Raw genomic sequence first — 23,860 nt, 5'->3', positions numbered from 1 at the left:
TTATTTCATCCCCCTCTGTTTCATTTATTTTTAAAATCGGTTTCATTTGATTTCTTCTGTTTTGATGAGAAATTTAAACCTAAATTAATGAATAAAGCTGAAGAAAAAGCACATGAGAAGAAGTTATTGGGTTTAGCAATTGAGAAACAAGGTGATAACATGGTTGCTTTATGTCCCAAGTGTTATACATCATTCAACGGTTCAATTGATGGAGGTGATTTTAAAAAGATTGCACAAAAAATGAAAGGTGTTAGTTTACGACAAAATAAACAATTAACACCTAAAAATTATTTGGATATAATAAATGATAAATTGATATTTGATGGTCAGAATATTAATTTACAACTTAAAAACGGGTCAATGACTCGCTTAACAATCGGTAAGACTGCATTAACAGGAGCACACACTAAGGCTGTATGTTGTGAAAATGGATGTTGTATGCCGTTTATTTAATACAATTTAAAATTTTATTTTAATGAAATGCCACAGAAGAGACAAAAGGAACCGTTAATGATGGTTTTGATTCTTGATCAAAGAGGTGGGCGCCCTTAAAACATTTATTTTATTTTTATATAAATGGATAATGTAGATTTAAAAATTTTAATTGATGATTTAGTATTTAATCAAAATTTTCTTACTTATTATGAATTAAAAGCATATCTCCAAAAATACGATGAAAATATAACGGGTGATGATATGGATTATTATTATCATTATTATAAAAATGAAATTTTGAAATATCATGATAAAATAATTTCTAAAATTAAAGACAAAATTAAAAATAATGAATATGCAAAGGGAAAAACTAAATCACAACTTAAACAAATGAAAGATTTCAAAAATAAAGTATAGGGTGTCCAAAGGTGCGTTTAGCACAGCGCTCTATATGAGACTATTAAAGGAGATATATGCTGATTATAAATATATAATAAAAAATATGAATATATGTATATGATGAGTATGTTGTATTTTGGCGCCATGCCGGGATATAAAATGAATTTTGAGACAAGAGGCGGTTTCGCGGGAAATTTTGGCGGGATTTTTTTCATTTTTTTAATGAATCATAAAGAAAACATCCTCGCTCTTGCAAAAAAATGCAAAGACTGTAAAAAAATCTACGAGACATTGGTAAAATGCTTCGGTATGGATGCTCCTAGCTATTCCACTGTAACGTATCATGTTAGGATGTATCACTTCATGAACAAAAAGGCGCCCATCATAAAAATTGACAAAAAATCGCCGGATCAAAGAAAAATCAAAGCAATTCTTCAAGCGCTAGATGAAGACCCAAGAGCATCACTCAGAAGGATAGAGGAGATGACAAAGATACCACGTACAACAGTCAGTTATTATCTGCACAATTATTTGAACTACAAACTAGCGTATACACGTTGGGTTCCGCACAACCTTAATTCAGTTCAAAAAAATCTAGAGTCCAATCTTCGAAAGAGCTCCTCTCTATATTGGGTGCGTATCAATCCAAGAAGTTTCGCTTTTTAGTAACAGGGGACGAGTCTTGGTTTCAATATGCAACAGAAGCCAAAAATCATGTGGATCCCGAAGGATGAAAATCCGCAAACATTCCCGAAGAAAAAAATTGACATACCAATGATGATGTTGTCGGTTTTTTGGGGCGTGAATGGCATCATCGCAATTGATATTCTTCAAAAACCTAATACGATGAATGCTCAGTATCTAATTGACAATGTTCTTACTCAAATTATCAATTCTGATGAGTTTGAGAAATCCAAACAACAAAAACAAAAGTTTGCAATTCATTTTGATAATTCAAGAGTTCACAAAAGTCATAAGGTAATGAATTACTTGGTGGAAAACAATGTCAAAGTTGTTCCAAACCCAATTTATTCACCTGATATTGCACCCTCTGACTTTTATTTATTCGGCACGCTAAAAAAGAGAGCTGAAGGACGCGAATTCGCGAGTCCAGATGATCTTGAAAATTTTGTAAGAGAGCAATTTGAGCAATTTTCTCATGATGATTTAAAGCGTGTCTTTCAAGCCTGGATCGATCGCTGCGAACGCGTGATTGAATCCAATGGTGATTATATTTAAATAAACTTTATATATATGTAACTTGTTTATTTCTATTCGCAGTATTCAGGTTTGTGCTAAACACACCTTTGGACACCCTATATTAACAGAAGAAGATATTGATGAATTATATAAATTATATAATCCTGAGCCGCAAAAAACAAAGGAACAAAAGTTAAAAGTGCAAAACACCCAGGTCATTCAGACCATAAATGAAGCACAAGCTTTAATTTATGATTCATTAGTTAAACCGTGTTCAACCCAACTTTTAAATGAAGATCAACTTTTGGAATTCATCCTTCAACATAAACTCGAAGCGGGAAAGTATATCAAACCTTTATATACAGCATATTTAAAACAAATGAATAAAATACATCCAGAATTAATGAAAGGAGGAATGAAATCCAAAATCAAAGCAGATAAAATTAAACCACTTGCAACCCCAAAACCTCCAACAGTAGTACCTCCTCCTCCTTCAGTTAATCCTTCATCATTCACTTTATTATATCCATTTCAAACATTAAAGAAGCAAAAAGATTTTAAAAGGGATTTCAAAATATTAAATAAACCAATTGACCCGAAAATTCAACCGTTAAAGGAAAAATTTGGTCGCCCCTCATTTGCACCATATCCATATTCATACGAAATCGATCATTTAGAATATTCAAAAGGAAATGTTACTTATTTATTTGCCATTAACATTAACACCAGATATTTATATTGCATTCCAGTGAAAGGGAAAACAGAACAGGAAACAAGAAGAGCTATACAATACTTACTAGATCATGAAAGAGTAGATAATATAAGGGGTGATGGTGATAAAGGATTTCAGGCAGCTATGGCTCATTATTTTCCACAAATTAATTTTTACTTTTCATCCTCTCCATATACGTTTCATAATAAAATAGTTGATGCGGTAATGAGAACTCTTAGAGATGCGTTAGGAGTTAACGGTCAGATATACTGGGATGGAAATCATGACTCCATCATACAGCAGTTAGTATATTATTACAATAATACATGGCATAGAACAATAAACATGAAACCGGTGGAAATGAAAAATGATATTTCAAAAGAATGGGAATATATTAGAAAACAAATTGAAAGGTTAAATGATGTTAAATGTGAACAAATTAATTCGGGGCTCATGAATTTTAAACAAGGGGATAAAGTTTTGATTCATCTCGATTATGGAAAAACTGATAAATCAATGACAAAAAGAAGACGAAGATTTGACACAATAGCTGAATTTGTTAGATATATTAACGGCAATGCATTAGTTGAAGTTGACAATAAATTAATAGAAATTCCGATTTATTTTATTACTCCATTATATTTAAATAACATTTAATTTTTTCAGTGACAACATGACATTTTGACAACAACATAGGAGGAAGGCAATAATGAATTATTTTTGAAGAACTGAAGGTGCTACCATGTTGTCATGTTGACGACATGACATTGTGTCAACATCACGAGAGGAAGGCAATAATGAATTATTTTTGAAGAACTGAAGGTGCTACCATGTTACCGGGTGCTACCAGGTCAATTAATTTCTTTTAAAAATAGTGACAACATGACATTTTGACAACAACATAGAAAATTTGATGTAGCCCAAAAATAAAGTTAGTTTTAAAATTATTTTTATTTTTTTATTCCTATATAAATGACGGCAACAAACAACAACAGCAACTATATCGTTTCTGATGAAAAAGTTATTGATTCATTAGTTGAGGAATTAGTTATGACAGAAACTAAAACCCTCAATGAAAGAATTGGTGAAAACATGATTGATTTACACAACTACCTCAAACATGATGGAGGAAGAGGAAGGAAAACTGGTATGGCTTTATTAGTAAATAAAATTCCAAATTTAACGATTATAGATGTCGATATCAATAAATCATACAATGATGAACTTAAAGAAACAGTTAGAAAAGACATTTTATCAAAACTTTCGGATAAAGATGTTATCGTTAAAACCGCTTCTGGAGGTCTTCACATTTATTGCAACACTAATTTCTTCTATGCAGTTTCGAACAGAATGATTAAATGCTATTCCTGCAATGATTATGATATTGATATCATGACTTCTATGGATGATTCAAAGCGTTCATTAGTAGTTATGGCTGATTCAAGAGTTCGCAAGAATGCAACAGAACCAATCAATACATACTCATTCATTCGTGGAAGTTACGATTCAACATTAACCAGAACAGTGAATGATATATTAAATGATTTGAATATTAAGGTAAAAGTTGAACAGAAGAATGAAGAAATAAAGACTATCATGAATGAAAACAAAGATGTAAACATTGACGATAAACTTGCCCAGAGCATAGTTGATGGCATCTGTGATTTTGAAGTACATAATGACGGTGGAAACATGAATTTAGAAAAAGAAATAACATTATTCACACTGTTTCAAGCAATTAATTCGTTACCTAATCATTTAATTAATGAAGCATACGATAACGTTTATAACTTCTGCAGTTTAACAGAAAATGCTAAAAGTAATTTTGAAAAAGCACGTTGTAGATATGCATATTTAATGACTTCTCCATTTGTTTTGGTGAAGATTCTAAAACTATATCAAAAGGAATATTATGATGAATATGTTTTACCTTTATTACGTAAGCCAAAAATAACATTTGATATCAAACTTGACGACTCGTTTTTGATAACGGATATTAGACGCAAGGCTGAAAATCAACAGTATAAAAACAGTTCTGAAGTAATTGAGGATTTATCACGTGTAATCCGTTTTGTAGATTGTGGAAACAAATATTTCATTCAAAAGGACTATAATATCCACGATAAAATGAATCAAATATCATTCGTTCTTCAATCAAACATGAAAGAGTCACTCAAAATGATTAAATTATTTAAAGAAGAAGGTAAAACAATAACAGCATGGGATGTACTACTAAATCAATTGTCTTCATTAACCGTTAAGGGTGTTTGCTTTAAATCTGTTTCCCCAGATGTTTTCTCAACGTTTCAAGGTTATAAATACAACGTTCTCGAAAAGCCTGATTACTCAAAAATTGAGATGTTTATGAATTTCATTAAAGAAGCCATTTGTGATAATAATGAAGAAGTGTATAAATACCTACTTGGGTGGATTGCATCAATGATTCAACATCCTGGAATCAAGAATGAAACAGCAATTATTTTGAAAGGACTTCAGGGAACAGGTAAAAACAGATTCACTGACATTATTTCTGAACTTCTCGCTGGTTATTCATGCAAAAACATTACTGAAATCGCTGAGCTAACGGGTAATTTCAACTCAGTAGTTGAAAATAAAATGTTTCTTGTACTTAATGAACTCAAGAATGTAGGTGAAGATAGACTCGCAAACTTCAACGCTTTGAAATCAATTATAACGGATAATGAGATTAGAATTAATGAAAAGAATCAACCCAGAAGAACCGCTCAAAACGTTGCGAACTTCATTTTGGTAACTAATAACGTCTACCCTGTCAAAATTGAAGTTGGAGACAGAAGATATGTAGTTTTAAGGGTTAATGATAAATTTAAGGGTCAATTTGATTACTTCAAGAATTTAATGGATTCATGCACAAAGGAATTTTATGATAATTTACTGACGTATTTTATCAATTACGACCTTTCATCATTTAATGTACGAATCATACCGATGACTGAAGCCAAACAAGATTTAATTGAATTATCATCAAATCCTTTAGATGTATGGATAAATACACATTATGATGAATTGTGTGCAGGTATGATGTGTGAAAATGCTTTATTCTGCAAACCATCAGACATGAAAGACAACAATTTTCAAATGAGTATTAAGGATAAATGTGATAGGAAACATAGAAGAATAGATTGTAAACAAACATGGTGTTATGTTTTGAAAGAAGAAATGAAAGGATTATATAAACAGGTTGAACCAAACGATAATGAGGATTCATTTACTGATGATGAAATACCTGTAAATGAAGCTTTATAAAGTATGATTCGAATTTATTTTTACCTTCCTCCTATGTTGTTGTCAAAATGTCATGTTGTCACTATTTTTAAAAGAAATTAATTGACCTGGTAGCACCCGGTAACATGGTAGCACCTTCAGTTCTTCAAAAATAATTCATTATTGCCTTCCTCCTATGTTGTTGTCAAAATGTCATGTTGTCACTATTTTTAAAAGAAATTAATTGACCTGGTAGCACCCGGTAACATGGTAGCACCTTCAGTTCTTCAAAAATAATTCATTATTGCCTTCCTCTCGTGATGTTGACACAATGTCATGTCGTCAACATGACAACATGGTAGCACCTTCAGTTCTTCAAAAATAATTCATTATTGAATAACCTAAAATCATTAATGAAACCATTAACGATAAAATATATTTTTGGTCGTTTATGATAAAAATAAATGATTCATTTACTCACAATATTTTTGTACAAAACGACCCCAAACTTTTAACTTCTTTTCTGCAGCTTCAAATGCTATCTTAGCGAGTTCATATTCTCTAAATTCTCTCTTTAAATCTTCTTGTTCCCATTGGTCTAGTTCGTATGGAAAATCTCTATAACCATAACATATCTCACGTTCATGTTCTAATTGTTTTTCGCGCATTTTTCTAACTTCTTGTTCGAACAAAGGTTTAGCATTCTCTACTGTATCTTCGAGTTCTTCTTCATCTAATTTCTCATGAACTTTCTTGTCTATGGAGTCCATAATTTTTCCAACTGCTATGCAATATTTTGGAGAAGCCCACATTGCTATATAGTTTATAAGTCTTGGGTCTACATACGTTCCTCTAACCAGTTTGATTTCATCAGGAATTCCTGCATGAATTTTGTATAAAAAGCAACCGTCGGAATTCCGGCGGTTGCTATATTCTTCACAAAATGCCTTATAATACTCTTCCCAGGACTTATTTTCCAACAACTTTCTAAAGTCTTTCCTAAACTGTTGACACATCTTTGTTGCATTAATGTAACCATCCTTGTCTCTACATAAGACTTCAATACCATTATAAGTGCCTTTTGTGAATGTTTCGCCATTTGATTTGTTCGTGAACGTTTTTGCTTCGACTGACATTTCTGTTCTTACATACAAAATAAAAAAATAAAAATAATTTTAAAACTAACTTTATTTTTACCTTCCTCCAGTGATGTTGTCAAAATGTCATGTTGTCATCATTTTTCAGAGAAGTTAATTGACCTGGTAGCATATGGTAACATGGTAGCAGTGAAATAAAATTTTGTTATCAGTTATTTTTTCATCATTTTATTAAGTTCATCTTTAGTTAATAATTTGAATGGATTCACTAATGTTCCACCTTGAGTCACAACACTTGCCCTGGCTAATTGTGAAGAACCTGGGATAAGTACTCCATGAAATGATTTCAATGGTATCATTAATTTAGAAATAGTTGGCTTAATTAATTTTGTCATTTATGAGAAAAATAAAATTACATAATTTAAATTTTTTTCTTTCTCATTTTCTCATCCTGTTTTGGTTTCAGCAACTTTTCAAGTTGTTGTCTTGTCAGTAACTTTAATTTTAACTTTGGATCAAATATTGGGTTTCCATCTTTATCTCTTCCAATAACACCATATGGTAGAATCTTCATTTATGATAAAATAAAAATTTAAATTATGCCGTTCGCTCTTTTGGAGCTCAGGACTTTCAGTCCGTTCTAAAGTTTGTTTTACAAACATTGAGCGTTCATTGAACTCTATACCATGCGTAAACTGTCATGTAAGGTGGCATGTATTCTTTACTTTGTCCCGTTGTTTGTGTATATCCTGAAACGAAATGTGTATGGTTTCCTTCTCCCTGAGTGTCACTCCAGTAACAATTTATAGCAAACTTAACGTCGTCTTTAACATCATATCCTTTACCTTTTGTCATTCCTGACCAATCCCAATATCTATGCTTATGCCAACCTGCTTGAGATGTGCTTAAATCTATGTAGTGACTGTGTGCAGGTAAATTTTCACCTGAAATCGTTTTACTTCCACCTATTTCCTTTGAAGAGTTTGCACAATACAAAAATTTGTCGACTATTTGTTCCCATGCACCAACACCAAACATTACTTGAGGACCTCTTGCATCCATAGATGTATAAATAGAACCTACTGGGTTCATTAAATCAAACATATGAGATAATATAGGATTGTCTCTTTTGAACTTAAAATATAATGCAACTATTTCAGGTTTCTTTTGGTTTGTGTCAGAATATTTTTTATAATATAATCTTATGTTTTCAGGGTGGGTAAAATCTTGACTATAATATTTATTTCTGTCATCTGTATAATAATATACTATTCTCGTTTTTTCTATTGCATTATATCTTTTATATCTATAATAATCTAAATATAATGTTAACTTTTGTTCATCTACATGTGGTGTTCTATTGTCATCTCCATAGTCATAATAATATGGTGCTGGAGCTGGGTCAGGCAATGTCATATCTGTCATTTCATAAACTCTTAAATATTTCTTTTGTTCGTCTCCATATAAGTTTATGTAACAGTTGTTATCTAATGGAACTTTAACTTGTGTTCCATCATTCTTTTTATAGCTTACATACATTTCATTGTTATTTTTCGGAATGAGTTTACACCGTGTACCATTTTTTAAGGACTGTACAAACTGCCATCTAAAATATTTATTTTCTTCATTGACAGAAAAGTCACCAACAATAGTTTCAATATTTTTTGTTGTTCCTATCAAACTTTGGTATATTTCGTTAACATATTCCTTATCTGCCTTCTTCTCTAACTCATCGCTAACATAAGTTTTGTCGGCTTTCTTATCATATAAATCTTGAGCAGTGAATTTAACATTATTTTCACTACTCATGACATAAACATTTTTACAGCTAATTTTTTTTATTCGTTGTTATGTTTTCATTCGATGTTAAACTGTGGAAAGTTAGGAGGTTTATAAATAATGCATCCCCTCAGTTCCTCGACCGTTCCTTCAATATTTTCTATAGAAACAGTTGAGAAGAAGTTATGTGTATGTTCTTTATCCGCTTTCTTCATTAACTCATCAATTAACATAAGTTTATCCGCTTTAAGGTCTAAACATCCTGAAACCCATCTGTATCAGCTTTAGTTTTAAAATCTTTGATGTCCATTCATGATACCATTCCATACCTTTCTTTAATTTCATTATCTTTTTCATCAACATAAACCAAATTTGCCTTCTTCATTAATTCACCATTAACATATTCCTCATCTGCTTTCTTCATTATGTCATTTAGGAAACCTTTTATGAATTCCTCATTTAAATTAAATCTTCCAATCTTCAAAACTTTAGGAAATGCATTTAATGCGTAATATCTCTGTTCTTCTGGTGGAATTGATGTTATATCATCCGTTATTCCTTTAATTTTTGAATTCATAAATAAAATTTCTTTTATATTTGATATCACTGCACCACCTTTGCAAACGAATTCGAAATGGTCATTTTTCAATACTATCTCCAAATCTCCATATTTCAACCTTTGCGTTTGTTCTGCCGTCTTTGAATTATATGCATATATGGCGTATGTAATGGTCTGAAGGACCTGGGCGCTTTGCGCCTTAAGTTGCTGTTGTTTAATCATTTATTACGATTTAAAAATAAATATTTAATCCGTTATCTCATCAGCTATTTTCTCTATTTGAAATTGCCATAATATTTCATTCATAAATTCTAAATCACAATCAAATAGGTCAGTTATTCTAAATTTAATATTTGATAAATCTTTTGAATGAAGAATAAATGAATTCCCGGATAATTGAAACGGATATGATAAAGAAAATGTGTTTAAGTTGATGGATAAAATGTTTTGTATTGATGGGTAAGAGTTAGGGTCTAATGTTTGATGTGAAAATCTCATTGGGGTATTAACTTTATCACATTTGATTAAAATGAAATTGGAACCAGTGTCAGAATACAAAACATCCCCAACATCTTTTTCAAAATTTAATATCCCCAACAATGAACGAAGATGAGGAGTACAAAATTTAATTTTCAGCGGAAATTTAATAAGGTTATTTATTTCATCAAGTTCAAAAAGTTTATCGGTTTTGATTTAAAATTTTCTTCATACCATACGATAAATGATTCATTTAAATAACTTAAAATCATGTTAATATCCCATTTCGCTATCACATTATTTATATACATATCATACGTTTTTTCATGGTCATCTTTAATAAATGATATATAATCTGAAGGGTCTAAAAGAATGGGATTAAATTTACCACTCACAGAAACGAGAGTAACATTATAAATTCCGCTAACTGTTAAATTTAATTCACAGTTATTATTCGAAATAATATTGATAATTGACATTTTTTATTACGATTAAAAATATGGTAAAGCGTTATTTTCCAGTGATAAATAAAACTAGAATAAGATTACCTCAAGAATTCATAAATTCAACGAATAAGAAATTCATTCATGTTATAAATTTTAGTGTTTTCAGAAAATATGAGTCAGTGTCATATTCATCAACAGGTTATATTTCACTTCATTCAAATTTAGTTCAATCAAACCCATATAATGACCATTTCATAAGATTTTCAGATGGTATTAAAAATGTAATTGATAGATTAAAATATGAACAGATTGACAATATCGAATTTTTGGAATTTTGGTTTAAATATCCCGATGGAAAAAAGATTGAAGTTAAAGATAAAGCTGATACTATAACAAAAACAATTACAATGACCGATCCGGATAGTGGGGAACAAAAAGAAATAAAACAAACGATAGAAACTGGTGAAAGGTCAATTATTATTGATTATGATTCAAAGGATTATTATTCGATAATGTTAATGCTTGAATATTAAATAGCCTTAACAAAGAATTTTTCAAGTGATATTTTATATTCATCAACTATTTTATTATAAATATCATTATATGTTAAATGAAGTTCAGTTGTTGTTCCGTTCTTTGATATCTTAATTGTGCTAATATCCTTTATAGGATTTATTTTTGCAACTGTTCCGCAGCATGAAACCTCATCATCTATGAAAAATTGAATCTTAACGTCTGAATCTTGAACATCACAAAGAATGGCGATAATGTGAATTAATGATTCATAAGGTAAAATAATTAAACCGGATTGGTCAATTAAATTTATTATTGAATCATAATTATTAATTATTATATCACGGTAAATTTTCATTAATTCAGAATTAATGTCTATTTTATATGGGTTCTCGATGTTTGATGAAAGAGGTGGGGGTATGTTGGATAAGTGGGAATTTCAACAGGTTCTTTACCGGTTCAGATAAAATGATTGGGTCTCCATTCTCATTTTTCTTCATCTCCTCATTTTCGGTAAGTCACGAGTTAATAAATTTGGTTGAGTTGCTGACCTTGTTAATTCAGGGCTAACATTAACTTTAACATTTTGAATAATTCGTGATTTATCATCATTTACGTTATAACCAACCGTAATCTCTGCTTTTGCGTTAGTGTTCTTTTGACTAGTGAAACGTCTTCTCATTTATATTCGAATAAAAAAATATATTTAAACTTTTATTTTGCTGGAAGTTTTGAATCTATTATTCCCTGTATTTGTTCTTGAAGTTGATTTTTAGCTGTTTCATTGTAATTAATAGACCTAATATATTCATTAATTGCATTCTTATAATCATCTGATTTCTCAAATTTTCTTTTATCTGATTCCTTAACTAAATCATAAGTTAAACCTCGTTGCTGATATAATGGTTTCTTAATTAAATCTTTGAATGCTTGAGATAAAGCACCTGATGCAATTCTTGCTACTATAATTGGTTGGAATTGCTGTTTAAGTTCATCTTTAACATTTGCGAAAACTGGATCGAATAAAGCAACTTTAAAGAATTTCTTAGCTGAAATTTCAGGTCTAATATTTGCATATTGACCATCAAACTGGTTAGAATATCGTGGTAATCCATCCGGTCCCTCTTCAATAGCATTTAATTCTTCATTGAAATAAGAATATGGATTATACGGTATGAATTAATTGGACCATTTTCACCTTCTCCAATGTATTGTTTAACAGCTTTTCCATTTTCATCAAATTGCATAGGATAACGTTCATTATATGCTTTACGTTTAGGATAATCAGTTATAGTTAATTTATAACCATTTATGACTTTAATATTACCTTGACCATCAGTAACGAAAACTTCATTTATACCATCAGGTTTTCCATTTGGACCCGTAATGTCTGCTTCGTGTGCTTCCCAATTTGGACCTTGACGTTTGGCATATGCTTGAGCTTCTGGTAATGTTAAAACGTTTCTCATTTGTTTAACATCTTTTTGAAGACCAGCAACAATATGAACTAATTCTTTCATTCCATCAGGAACTTTCATAGTTCTATTATATGCACCCTTTTTGTTTGTCCCTTGTTTTAATGGAACCTGTAGAAGATTTGCTATTTCTGTCATGTTTAATTATAAATAAAAAATAAAAATTAATTATAAAAAGTTAATCAAATTTAACACTCCTTTATTTAAATCAACTATTATTTTTCCATGTTCACCTAATTGCTGATATTGTGTGTAAAGTTCATTAATGCTCATTGGTAAATTCACTTGATAAAGCATAACGTTCAACTGTTGACGACTAAACCCACTGAAAATGAAAAGGTTGATAGATTTGATTTAATGTTTGTGCTTAATGCTTTGAAATATTGAACAGCCATGAAGAATGAACACTGAATGTGTCGACATTGAGTTAATAACTGATTAAAATATGATTTCTCATTTGTTATTAGTTTTGATTTCACTGCATCATCTAGAAAAATGAGTGAATGCAAAAATTCTCTATCAAAATTTGAAATAGAAAGTGTTTCAAATAATTCATCCCGTTGTTTATCAATAATTTTATCCTCTAATCCTTGCTTCTTGATTGTATTATATAATTCTTTATACATTAAAAAGTTTTTTAAATAATCTTCTGCTTCTTCTTGTGATAAATAAATAATTGGAATTTTGATTAAATGCTTTAAGGATTCAAATGTATCATCTGAAGGTGAACCTGAACGGTTGATATAAATTAACACATGTGAATAGGGGGAAGTGTTAGCAATAATGATAATTTGTTTTAATATCGTTAATGTTTTACCTTTATTTTGTTTACCAATTGCTGCAGTGATTGAATTTAAGTAACATTCAGAATATGGAATTTTCATTAATTTTTCCTTAGATAGAGCATTTCTATTATCACTCAATGCTTCATTAATCATATCATCTATGTATGTATTATATACTCCTGCTAATTCTTCATAAGGAGTGTATGAATTTAAATCCATTTAATCAAAAATAAATTTATAATTTTAAACATTTCTATTCATCAATATTTCATCATATGAACTTCTATACTGTGGTGGTGTACCTGTTGGATGATATTTCAAACCTTTATCCGGTGTCCATGTCCAATATGTAGTCCTAGTAAACCAAACCTGAGGAGGATTTGTCACCTTTGAACAGTAAGTGTCATTTTCACCCTGAATGATTGGATAAGCTTTCACTTGTACTGTAACTTGTGAGTTGAAAGTTTCTAATCCATCAAAGAATATACCCGCTCCATCACGTTGAACTGGAATAGTGCATAAGAATGAAGTTTGGTCTTTCCATGTTCTAGCTAATGGCGCGCCATCATCATCATTCAGTGGTCTAGTTAATGAGTCCTCGTATTCTTCCGTGCATTTATTCACTCCATCTAAATCAGAAGCTTGAAGCATACGTGTAAAGAATATGTCACCCATTGTTGTCATCGCTTGATCGGGGAAGTTTCTGGAATCTATAGTGACCTGAAGACCTCGAAGCATTGGATTTTCTAAAACTGTTCTTTGCATTGCATTCTTCGGAAATGTTAACACAACATCTGTAACATTATGAAGAGCGTATGAGAAATCTGAGCTAATACCTTCAGGAGTGATGCAACCTCCATTTAGTGAACGAACGTCAATATGTTGAGCTGGAATCATGAATGGATCTTCCTTACTAAATAAACGTGGTATTGCTTTAACTGATTCTTCAATTAAACCATATCCTGGTGTAATACATTTATCCTCTAAAACTTCCATCTTTGTGCATGAAATAATAACATCATCAACTGTTGCGTCAGCAGATGTAGCAGCTATGCCTGTAATTAATTTGGCAGGAAGTCCGATTTGTTGGAATTTGCGATCATATTTATAAACATGATTCATAATCTTTTCATAATTTTCATCAGTTATCTTTTCATAAACGTAATTTTGTAAATCAGCAACTCTTAACGGGTCAACCTGACAAAATACTAAAGTATCCCTGAAAACATAATATTTAAGAATGATATCACCAAATGATTTAGGATAATCATCGAACGCCTGAAATGCTAACAAATCATTTACCGGAATAATCATATCAAAAGTGATATTAACTTCTTCATTTGCTTTCTTGAAAACTTCTGAAGGGTCAATATATTTACCACATACTGAGTTATCATATTTTTGAACATTATTATATAACGAATGAACAAACTTTTTAACTTTCCTTTCTGATTTTGGTTTATATGTTGCAAATGCGAAAGATTCACGGGCGCAATCCATCTGAAGATAACCGGCATCACCTCTTTCGGTTTCTACTTCTAATTGTTTAAAGCTTTGATTTGATGATTTGTAACCAACGAATAAACGCATGCATTTAAAAGCGGCATCACATGTGAAAGCTTTATTTGAAACTAGAGTTGCTTTAACTTTGCGTTTAATATATGTGTCACCGAATTGGTTCACATCATGAGCTGGGTTTGTAATTCTTAAATGAGTTTGTTTATCATCAAAATATGGAGCATCAGAGTCATAGCATGAACTTTCAAGTTCTCTATAATATCTTCTACCGTCATTCTTTGCGAATATTTCATTTATCTTTTCGAATGAATGAAACACATTTCCATTAATCGGTTTAGTGTTTGGCACCAAATAGTTAGTCGTCATTTATTAATAAATAAAAAATCAAAATTAAAAGATGAAAATGAATTTTTAATTTTAATGAAATAATCAACTATGGCTGCAGGTATATTTAAGAAACTGTGGGATAGAGTAAAAAGAGGGGCGAGTAAAGTTTGGGAAACATTGAAGAAGGGGGCAAATTGGATATTTAAGAATAAAGAAGCAATTAGTGACGTTGCTGAATCAATAACACCAAAAGCTGCCCCAATAAGAGAAATTTTAAATAAAGGAGAAAAAGTTTATCAAAGACTACAACCGATACTAAGATAAAAATAATATTTATTTATTTTTCCACTATCTACCTCCTATTTTATTAAGTATTCCTTCAGCAATTCCACCAATTGCGTTACCTGCTTGTGCTCCCATCGCTGGATTACCTGCTTTAGTACCTAATACCCCACCTATGATAGTTCCGCATCTTCTCGGTTTTCGTGGTTTGTTGTTTTTAATTCGTTCTTGCATCATTTTTATCATTTCCTCCCTTGTTATGATTCGTGGTAAATTTTGAGCTTGTGGGGTATCCATTTATATAAAAATAAAATTTTGTTATCAGTTATTTTATCATCATTTTATTAAGTTCATCTTTAGTTAATTTGAATGGATTCGCTAATGTTCCACCTTGAGCCACAACACTTGCCCCGGCTAATTGTGAAGAACCTGGGATAAGTACTCCATGAAATGATTTCATTGGTATCATTAATTTAGAAATAGTTGGCTTAATTAATTTTGTCATTTATGATAAAAATAAAATTGCATAATTTAAATTTTTTTCTTTCTCATTTTCTCATTTTCTCATTTTTCTCTTTTTCATTCTGTTTTGGTTTCAGTAACTTTAATTTTAACTTTGGATCAAATATTGGGTTTCCATCTTTATCTCTTCCAATAACACCATATGGTAGAATCTTCATTTATACTAAAATAAAAATTTAAATTATGCCGTTCTAAAGTTTGTGAAACAAACATTGAGCGTTCATTGAACGCGAAACCATGCATAAACTGTCATATAAGGTGGCATGTAATCTGTACCTCTTCCTGTCGTTTGTGTATATCCTGAAACGTTATGTGAATATGTACCTGAACCGTTTGAAGTATATCCTTCATTCCATCTATTTTTATTACCGTACCAATATTTACCCCTGCTAGCGTCTCTATCAGACCATCCATCAGGAAATCCATTATTTCCATCAGGATATTCAAACGAATTAGTATAAGTATGACTATGCCAACCTGAATCTTGAGTGTTTAAATTAACATAATGACTATGAGCAGGTAAATTTTCTCCCGTAATCTTTTTACTTCCACTGGTTTGTTTTGAACTATTAGCACAGTAGAGGAAACGATCGGTTATTTGTTGCCATGTACCGAAACCGAATACATCAGCTGGATTTGTTGAATTCATTGATGTATATATTGAACCAATGGGGTAAATCATCTCAAGAATTGTATTTAATCCATTATGAATATTGAATTTATTATATAATATTGAAACTGGGCGAGTATTTAAAACTGGTCTTGTCATCAATATTAACGTATTATTTTTGAAAATAGCTTTTCGTACATCTTGAAATTTTGTGATTTCAGACCAAGTTCTACCATCATTACTGATATTTACTAAATCACCACATCCTAAAGCAATGAAATACCCATCAATATAAAAAATTAAAATCTATAATTTCGAGTAATTTTGGAGTGAATGAATAAACCAATTCCCAACTTGGTGTTTTCTCTGGATTCTGTGAAAAATCTTGTGATAAATAAATATGTCTGTTATAACTTACAGGATATGAATAGACCATACCACCTGAAACAAGAACACAAACATTTGAAGCATAACATAAAGCTTCAATTTCTCCATCAGCTTGAAAAATTTGTTCAAAACGACCAAATGGTATTGAATATGATCTATAAATTTTATCATTTTGTAGGATAAAATACATGTTGTTAATGTAATACCACTTACTTGTATAATCAATTTCCAAATCTGATGACATCATACTAAACATATAATAATTTATCCCATCCTCACTAATGAAAATTTGATTGACTTCATAAATTAGTACCCATTTATTATTAACGCATCTAATAGGATTATTTGGATATTTAAATTTAGCATCTTGATTTAAATTACATTTGAACCAATGGATACAATCGAATGAATAACAAGTGCAAAAATCATCTCCAACCGTTATCATTCCCATAAATTTACCGTTATTATATTCAACATATAAAATTATTGGATTAATGATTGGCTTTCGTGTATCAGGATTCCAAACAGATGGAGTAAATGATTCATAGTTTTTAAAATCATTTGTTTTAAAATAATAAAGCACTCCAGCTGTATAAAATAAATACGTGGTCACTCCATCGAAACATATCCATTCAAAAGAATCTATATCAAAGGTTTTATCTGATGATTTCATAAAATTTAAAAATGGTGGAGTAAAATAGACCTCTGATTGTTTTATTTCTTCATTAACAAATGATATATCAGCTTTCTTTGCTAACTCAGTATTAATGAATGAAATAACTTTTTCCTTATCTGCTTTCTTCTCTAACTCATCGTTAACATAAGTTTTATCTGCTTTCTTCTCTAACTCATCGTTAACATAAGTTTTATCTGCTTTAAGGTCTAAACATCCTGAAACCCATTCTGTATCAGCTTTAACTTTAAAAGTCTCCAATGTCCATTCATGATACCATTCAACCTTTTCTTTAATTTCATTATCTTTTTCATCAACATAAACCAAATTTGCCTTCTTATTTAACTCGGTATTTACATATTCCTTATCCACCTGCTTCATTATGTCATTTAGGAAACCTTCTATGAATTCCTCATTTAAATTAAATCTTCCAATCTTCAAAACTTTAGGAAATGCATTTAATGCGTAATATCTCTGTTCTTCTGGTGGAATTGATGTTATATCATCCGTTATTCCTTTAATTTTTGAATTCATAAATAAAATTTCTTTTATATTTGATATCACTGCACCACCTTTGCAAACGAATTCGAAATGGTCATTTTTCAATACTATCTCCAAATCTCCATATTTCAACCTTTGCGTTTGTTCTGCCGTCTTTGAATTATATGCATATGTGGCGTATGTAATGGTCTGAAGGACCTGGGCGCTTTGCGCCTTAAGTTGCTGTTGTTTAATCATTTATTATGATTTAAAAATAAATATTTAATCCGTTATCTCATCAGCTATTTTCTCTATTTGAAATTGCCATAATATTTCATTCATAAATTCTAAATCACAATCAAATAGGTCAGTTATTCTAAATTTAATATTTGATAAATCTTTTGAATGGAGAATAAATGAATTCCCGGATAATTGAAACGGATATGATAAAGAAAATGTGTTTAAGTTGATGGATAAAATGTTTTGTATTGATGGGTAAGAGTTAGGGTCTAATGTTTGATGTGAAAATCTCATTGGGGTATTAACTTTATCACATTTGATTAAAATGAAATTGGAACCAGTGTCAGAATACAAAACATCCCAACATCTTTTTCAAAATTTAATATCCCCAACAATGAACGAAGATGAGGAGTACAAAATTTAATTTTCAGCGGAAATTTAATAAGGTTATTTATTTCATCAAGTTCAAAAAGTTTATCAGGTTTTGATTTAAAATTTTCTTCATACCATACGATAAATGATTCATTTAAATAACTTAAAATCATGTTAATATCCCATTTCGTTATCACATTATTTATATACATATCATACGTTTTTTCATGGTCATCTTTAATAAATGATATATAATCTGAAGGGTCTAAAAGAATGGGATTAAATTTACCACTCACAGAAACGAGAGTAACATTATAAATTCCGCTAACTGTTAAATTTAATTCACAGTTATTATTCGAAATAATATTGATAATTGACATTTTTATTACGATTAAAAATATGGTAAAGCGTTATTTTCCAGTGATAAATAAAACTAGAATAAGATTACCTCAAGAATTCATAAATTCAACGAATAAGAAATTCATTCATGTTATAAATTTTAGTGTTTTCAGAAAATATGAGTCAGTGTCATATTCATCAACAGGTTATATTTCACTTCATTCAAATTTAGTTCAATCAAACCCATATAATGACCATTTCATAAGATTTTCAGATGGTATTAAAAATGTAATTGATAGATTAAAATATGAACAGATTGACAATATCGAATTTTTGGAATTTTGGTTTAAATATCGATGGAAAAAAGATTGAAGTTAAAGATAAAGCTGATACTATAACAAAAACAATTACAATGACCGATCCGGATAGTGGGGAACAAAAAGAAATAAAACAAACGATAGAAACTGGTGAAAGGTCAATTATTATTGATTATGATTCAAAGGATTATTATTCGATAATGTTAATGCTTGAATATTAAATAGCCTTAACAAAGAATTTTTCAAGTGATATTTTATATTCATCAACTATTTTATTATAAATATCATTATATGTTAAATGAAGTTCAGTTGTTGTTCCGTTCTTTGATATCTTAATTGTGCTAATATCCTTTATAGGATTTATTTTTGCAACTGTTCCGCAGCATGAAACCTCATCATCTATGAAAAATTGAATCTTAACGTCTGAATCTTGAACATCACAAAGAATGGCGATAATGTGAATTAATGATTCATAAGGTAAAATAATTAAACCGGATTGATCAATTAAATTTATTATTGAATCATAATTATTAATTATTATATCACGGTAAATTTTCATTAATTCAGAATTAATGTCTATTTTATATGGGTTCTCGATGTTTGATGAAAGAGGCGGGGGTATGTTGGATAAGTGGGAATTTCAACAGGTTCTTTACCGGGTTCAGATAAAATGATTGGGTCTCCATCTTCTTTTTTTCTCTCCTCATTTTCGGTAAGTCACGAGTTAATAAATTTGGTTGAGTTGCTGACCTTGTTAATTCAGGGCTAACATTAACTTTAACATTTTGAATAATTCGTGATTTATCATCATTTACGTTATAACCAACCGTAATCTCTGCTTTTGCGTTAGTGTTCTTTTGACTAGTGAAACGTCTTCTCATTTATAATCGAATAAAAAAATATATTTAAACTTTTATTTTGCTGGAAGTTTTGAATCTATTATTCCCTGTATTTGTTCTTGAAGTTGATTTTTAGCTGGTTCATTGTAATTAATAGACCTAATATATTCATTAATTGCATTCTTATAATCATCTGATTTCTCAAATTTTCTTTTATCTGATTCCTTAACTAAATCATAAGTTAAACCTCGTTGCTGATATAATGGTTTCTTAATTAAATCTTTGAATGCTTGAGATAAAGCACCTGATGCAATTCTTGCTACTATAATTGGTTGGAATTGCTGTTTAAGTTCATCTTTAACATTTGCGAAAACTGGATCGAATAAAGCAACTTTAAAGAATTTCTTAGCTGAAATTTCAGGTCTAATATTTGCATATTGACCATCAAACTGGTTAGAATATCGTGGTAATCCATCCGGTCCCTCTTCAATAGCATTTAATTCTTCATTAAAATAAGAATATGGATTATGACGGTATGAATTAATTGGACCATTTTCACCTTCTCCAATGTATTGTTTAACAGCTTTTCCATTTTCATCAAATTGCATAGGATAACGTTCATTATATGCTTTACGTTTAGGATAATCAGTTATAGTTAATTTGTAACCATTTATGACTTTAATATTACCTTGACCATCAGTAATGAAAACTTCATTTATACCATCAGGTTTTCCATTTGGACCCGTAATGTCTGCTTCGTGTGCTTCCCAATTTGGACCTTGACGTTTGGCATATGCTTGAGCTTCTGGTAATGTTAAAACGTTTCTCATTTGTTTAACATCTTTTTGAAGACCAGCAACAATATGAACTAATTCTTTCATTCCATCAGGAACTTTCATAGTTCTATTATATGCACCCCTTTTGTTTGTCCCTTGTTTTAATGGAACCTGTAAAAGATTTGCTATTTCTGTCATGTTTAATTATAAATAAAAAATAAAAATTAATTATAAAAAGTTAATCAAATTTAACACTTCCTTTATTTAAATCAACTATTATTTTTCCATGTTCACCTAATTGCTGATATTGTGTGTAAAGTTCATTAATGCTCATTGGTAAATTCACTTGATAAAGCATAACGTTCAACTGTTGACGACTAAACCCACTGAAAATGAAAAGTGTTGATAGATTTGATTTAATGTTTGTGCTTAATGCTTTGAAGTATTGAACAGCCATGAAGAATGAACACCTGAATGTGTCGACATTGAGTTAATAACTGATTAAAATATGATTTCTCATTTGTTATTAGTTTTGATTTCACTGCATCATCTAGAAAAATGAGTGAATGCAAAAATTCTCTATCAAAATTTGAAATAGAAAGTGTTTCAAATAATTCATCCCGTTGTTTATCAATAATTTTATCCTCTAATCCTTGCTTCTTGATTGTTTATATAATTCTTTATACATTAAAAAGTTTTTTAAATAATCTTCTGCTTCTTCTTGTGATAAATAAATAATTGGAATTTTGATTAAATGCTTTAAAGATTCAAATGTATCATCTGAAGGTGAACCTGAACGGTTGATATAAATTAACACGTGTGAATAGGGTGAAGTGTTAGCAATAATGATAATTTGTTTTAATATCGTTAATGTTTTACCTTTATTTTGTTTACCAATTGCTGCAGTGATTGAATTTAAGTAACATTCAGAATATGGAATTTTCATTAATTTTTCCTTAGATAGAGCATTTCTATTATCACTCAATGCTTCATTAATCATATCATCTATGTATGTATTATATACTCCTGCTAATTCTTCATAAGGAGTGTATGAATTTAAATCCATTTAATCAAAAATAAATTTATAATTTTAAACATTTCTATTCATCATATTTCATCATATGAACTTCTATACTGTGTGTGTACCTGTTGGATGATATTTCAAACCTTTATCCGGTGTCCATGTCCAATATGTAGTCCTAGTAAACCAAACCTGAGGAGGATTTGTCACCTTTGAACAGTAAGTGTCATTTTCACCCTGAATGATTGGATAAGCTTTCACTTGTACTGTAACTTGTGAGTTGAAAGTTTCTAATCCATCAAAGAATATACCCGCTCCATCACGTTGAACTGGAATAGTGCATAAGAATGAAGTTTGGTCTTTCCATGTTCTAGCTAATGGCGTGCCATCATCTGCATTCAGTGGTCTAGTTAATGAGTCCTCGTATTCTTCTGTGCATTTATTCACTCCATCTAAATCAGAAGCTTGAAGCATACGTGTAAAGAATATGTCGCCCACTGTGGACATCGCTTGATCGGGAAGTTTCTGGAATCTATAGTGACCTGAAGACCTCGAAGCATTGGATTTTTCTAAAACTGTTCTTTGCATTGCATTCTTCGGAAATGTTAACACAACATCTGTAACATTATGAAGAGCGTATGAGAAATCTGAGCTAATACCTTCAGGAGTGATGCAACCTCCATTTAGTGAACGAACGTCAATATGTTGAGCTGGAATCATGAATGGATCTTCCTTACTGAATAAACGTGGTATTGCTTTAACTGATTCTTCAATTAAACCGTATCCTGGTGTAATGCATTTATCCTCTAAAACTTCCATCTTTGTGCATGAAATAATAACGTCGTCAACTGTTGCGTCAGCAGATGTAGCGGCTAAGCTTGTAATTAATTTGGCAGGAAGTCCGATTTGTTGGAATTTGCGATCATATTTATAAACATGATTCATAATCTTTTCATAATTTTCATCAGTTATCTTTTCATAAACGTAATTTTGTAAATCAGCAACTCTTAACGGGTCAACCTGACAAAATACTAAAGTATCCCTGAAAACATAATATTTAAGAATGATATCACCAAATGATTTAGGATAATCATCGAACGCCTGAAATGCTAACAAATCATTTACCGGAATAATCATATCAAAAGTGACATCAACTTCTTCATTTGCTTTCTTGAAAACTTCTGAAGGGTCAATATATTTACCACATACTGAGTTATCATATTTTTGAACATTATTATATAACGAATGAACAAACTTTTTAACTTTCCTTTCTGATTTTGGTTTATATGTTGCAAATGCGAAAGATTCACGGGCGCAATCCATCTGAAGATAACCGGCATCACCTCTTTCGGTTTCTACTTCTAATTGTTTAAAGCTTTGATTTGATGATTTGTAACCAACGAATAAACGCATGCATTTAAAAGCGGCATCACATGTGAAAGCTTTATTTGAAACTAGAGTTGCTTTAACTTTGCGTTTAATATATGTGTCACCGAATTGGTTCACATCATGAGCTGGGTTTGTAATTCTTAAATGAGTTTGTTTATCATCAAAATATGGAGCATCAGAGTCATAGCATGAACTTTCAAGTTCTCTATATATATCTTCTACCGTCATTCTTTGCGAATATTTCATTTATCTTTTCGAATGAATGAAACACATTTCCATTAATCGGTTTAGTGTTTGGCACCAAATAGTTAGTCGTCATTTATTAATAAATAAAAAATCAAAATTAAAAGATGAAAATGAATTTTTAATTTTAATGAAATAATCAACTATGGCTGCAAGTATATTTAAGAAACTGTGGGATAGAGTAAAAAGAGGAGCGAGTAAAGTTTGGGAAACATTGAAGAAGGGGGCAAATTGGATATTTAAGAATAAAGAAGCAATTAGTGACGTTGCTGAATCAATAACACCAAAAGCTGCCCCAATAAGAGAAGTTTTAAATAAAGGAGAAAAAGTTTATCAAAGACTACAACCGATACTAAGATAAAAATAATATTTATTTATTTTTCCACTATCTACCTCCTATTTTAT

The 23,860-nt window shown here is 30.4% G+C and overlaps 9 protein-coding genes and 3 pseudogenes across 12 annotated transcripts, besides 4 other annotated features; 5 read left to right on the top strand and 7 right to left on the bottom strand.

The window, feature by feature from the left end:
* Positions 1-87: 87 nt before the first annotated feature.
* Positions 88-453, top strand: TVAGG3_0251380 (DNA/RNA polymerase superfamily; the record flags this gene model as incomplete). The annotated part of the gene is made up of 1 exon (XM_051228048.1): positions 88-453. One exon carries the CDS (start codon positions 88-90, stop codon positions 451-453), a length of 366 nt encoding a protein of 121 aa, XP_051113034.1.
* A 396-nt stretch (positions 454-849) lies between these two features.
* Positions 850-877: a terminal%2Cinverted (terminal inverted repeat of Mariner transposon ID:TVAGG3_0251360).
* Positions 850-2,153: a mobile genetic element.
* On the top strand, positions 946-2,073 carry TVAGG3_0251370 (annotated as a pseudogene). The gene has a single exon. A coding segment is annotated over exon 1 (1,128 nt).
* Positions 2,126-2,153: a terminal%2Cinverted (terminal inverted repeat of Mariner transposon ID:TVAGG3_0251360).
* Positions 2,154-2,665: 512 nt separating this feature from the next.
* Positions 2,666-21,742: a mobile genetic element.
* On the top strand, positions 3,839-4,912 carry TVAGG3_0251350 (Prim-pol domain family; the record flags this gene model as incomplete). The annotated part of the gene is made up of 1 exon (XM_051228047.1): positions 3,839-4,912. A coding segment is annotated over one exon (1,074 nt), but the record flags the coding sequence as incomplete, so codon positions are not given.
* TVAGG3_0251340 (uncharacterized protein) lies at positions 5,105-6,031 on the top strand (the record flags this gene model as incomplete). Its single annotated transcript, XM_051228046.1, has 1 exon — positions 5,105-6,031. One exon carries the CDS (start codon positions 5,105-5,107, stop codon positions 6,029-6,031), a length of 927 nt encoding a protein of 308 aa, XP_051113032.1.
* On the bottom strand, positions 6,463-7,125 carry TVAGG3_0251330 (uncharacterized protein; the record flags this gene model as incomplete). The annotated part of the gene is made up of 1 exon (XM_051228045.1): positions 6,463-7,125. One exon carries the CDS (start codon positions 7,123-7,125, stop codon positions 6,463-6,465), a length of 663 nt encoding a protein of 220 aa, XP_051113031.1.
* On the bottom strand, positions 7,756-8,895 carry TVAGG3_0251320 (phage tail repeat-like family; the record flags this gene model as incomplete). The annotated part of the gene is made up of 1 exon (XM_051228044.1): positions 7,756-8,895. The coding sequence occupies one exon, from the start codon at positions 8,893-8,895 to the stop codon at positions 7,756-7,758; it is 1,140 nt and encodes a 379-aa protein (XP_051113030.1).
* On the bottom strand, positions 11,575-12,473 carry TVAGG3_0251310 (annotated as a pseudogene). Its single transcript has one exon. A coding segment is annotated over exon 1 (899 nt).
* Positions 15,074-15,289, top strand: TVAGG3_0251300 (uncharacterized protein; the record flags this gene model as incomplete). Its single annotated transcript, XM_051228043.1, has 1 exon — positions 15,074-15,289. The coding sequence occupies one exon, from the start codon at positions 15,074-15,076 to the stop codon at positions 15,287-15,289; it is 216 nt and encodes a 71-aa protein (XP_051113029.1).
* Positions 15,314-15,544, bottom strand: TVAGG3_0251290 (uncharacterized protein; the record flags this gene model as incomplete). The annotated part of the gene is made up of 1 exon (XM_001298726.1): positions 15,314-15,544. The coding sequence occupies one exon, from the start codon at positions 15,542-15,544 to the stop codon at positions 15,314-15,316; it is 231 nt and encodes a 76-aa protein (XP_001298727.1).
* TVAGG3_0251280 lies at positions 15,990-18,177 on the bottom strand (annotated as a pseudogene). Its single transcript has one exon. A coding segment is annotated over exon 1 (2,188 nt).
* On the bottom strand, positions 20,101-21,000 carry TVAGG3_0251270 (uncharacterized protein; the record flags this gene model as incomplete). Its single annotated transcript, XM_051228042.1, has 1 exon — positions 20,101-21,000. One exon carries the CDS (start codon positions 20,998-21,000, stop codon positions 20,101-20,103), a length of 900 nt encoding a protein of 299 aa, XP_051113028.1.
* Positions 21,743-22,364: 622 nt separating the features above from the next.
* On the bottom strand, positions 22,365-23,236 carry TVAGG3_0251250 (uncharacterized protein; the record flags this gene model as incomplete). Its single annotated transcript, XM_051228041.1, has 1 exon — positions 22,365-23,236. A coding segment is annotated over one exon (872 nt), but the record flags the coding sequence as incomplete, so codon positions are not given.
* Between the last annotated feature and the right edge of the window lie 624 nt (positions 23,237-23,860).

Source organism: Trichomonas vaginalis, chromosome IV (genome assembly GCF_026262505.1).
Source record: "Trichomonas vaginalis G3 chromosome IV, whole genome shotgun sequence".
Lineage (NCBI taxonomy): Eukaryota > Parabasalia > Trichomonadida > Trichomonadidae > Trichomonas > Trichomonas vaginalis.
This window is presented reverse-complemented; position numbering and strand designations above follow the sequence as displayed.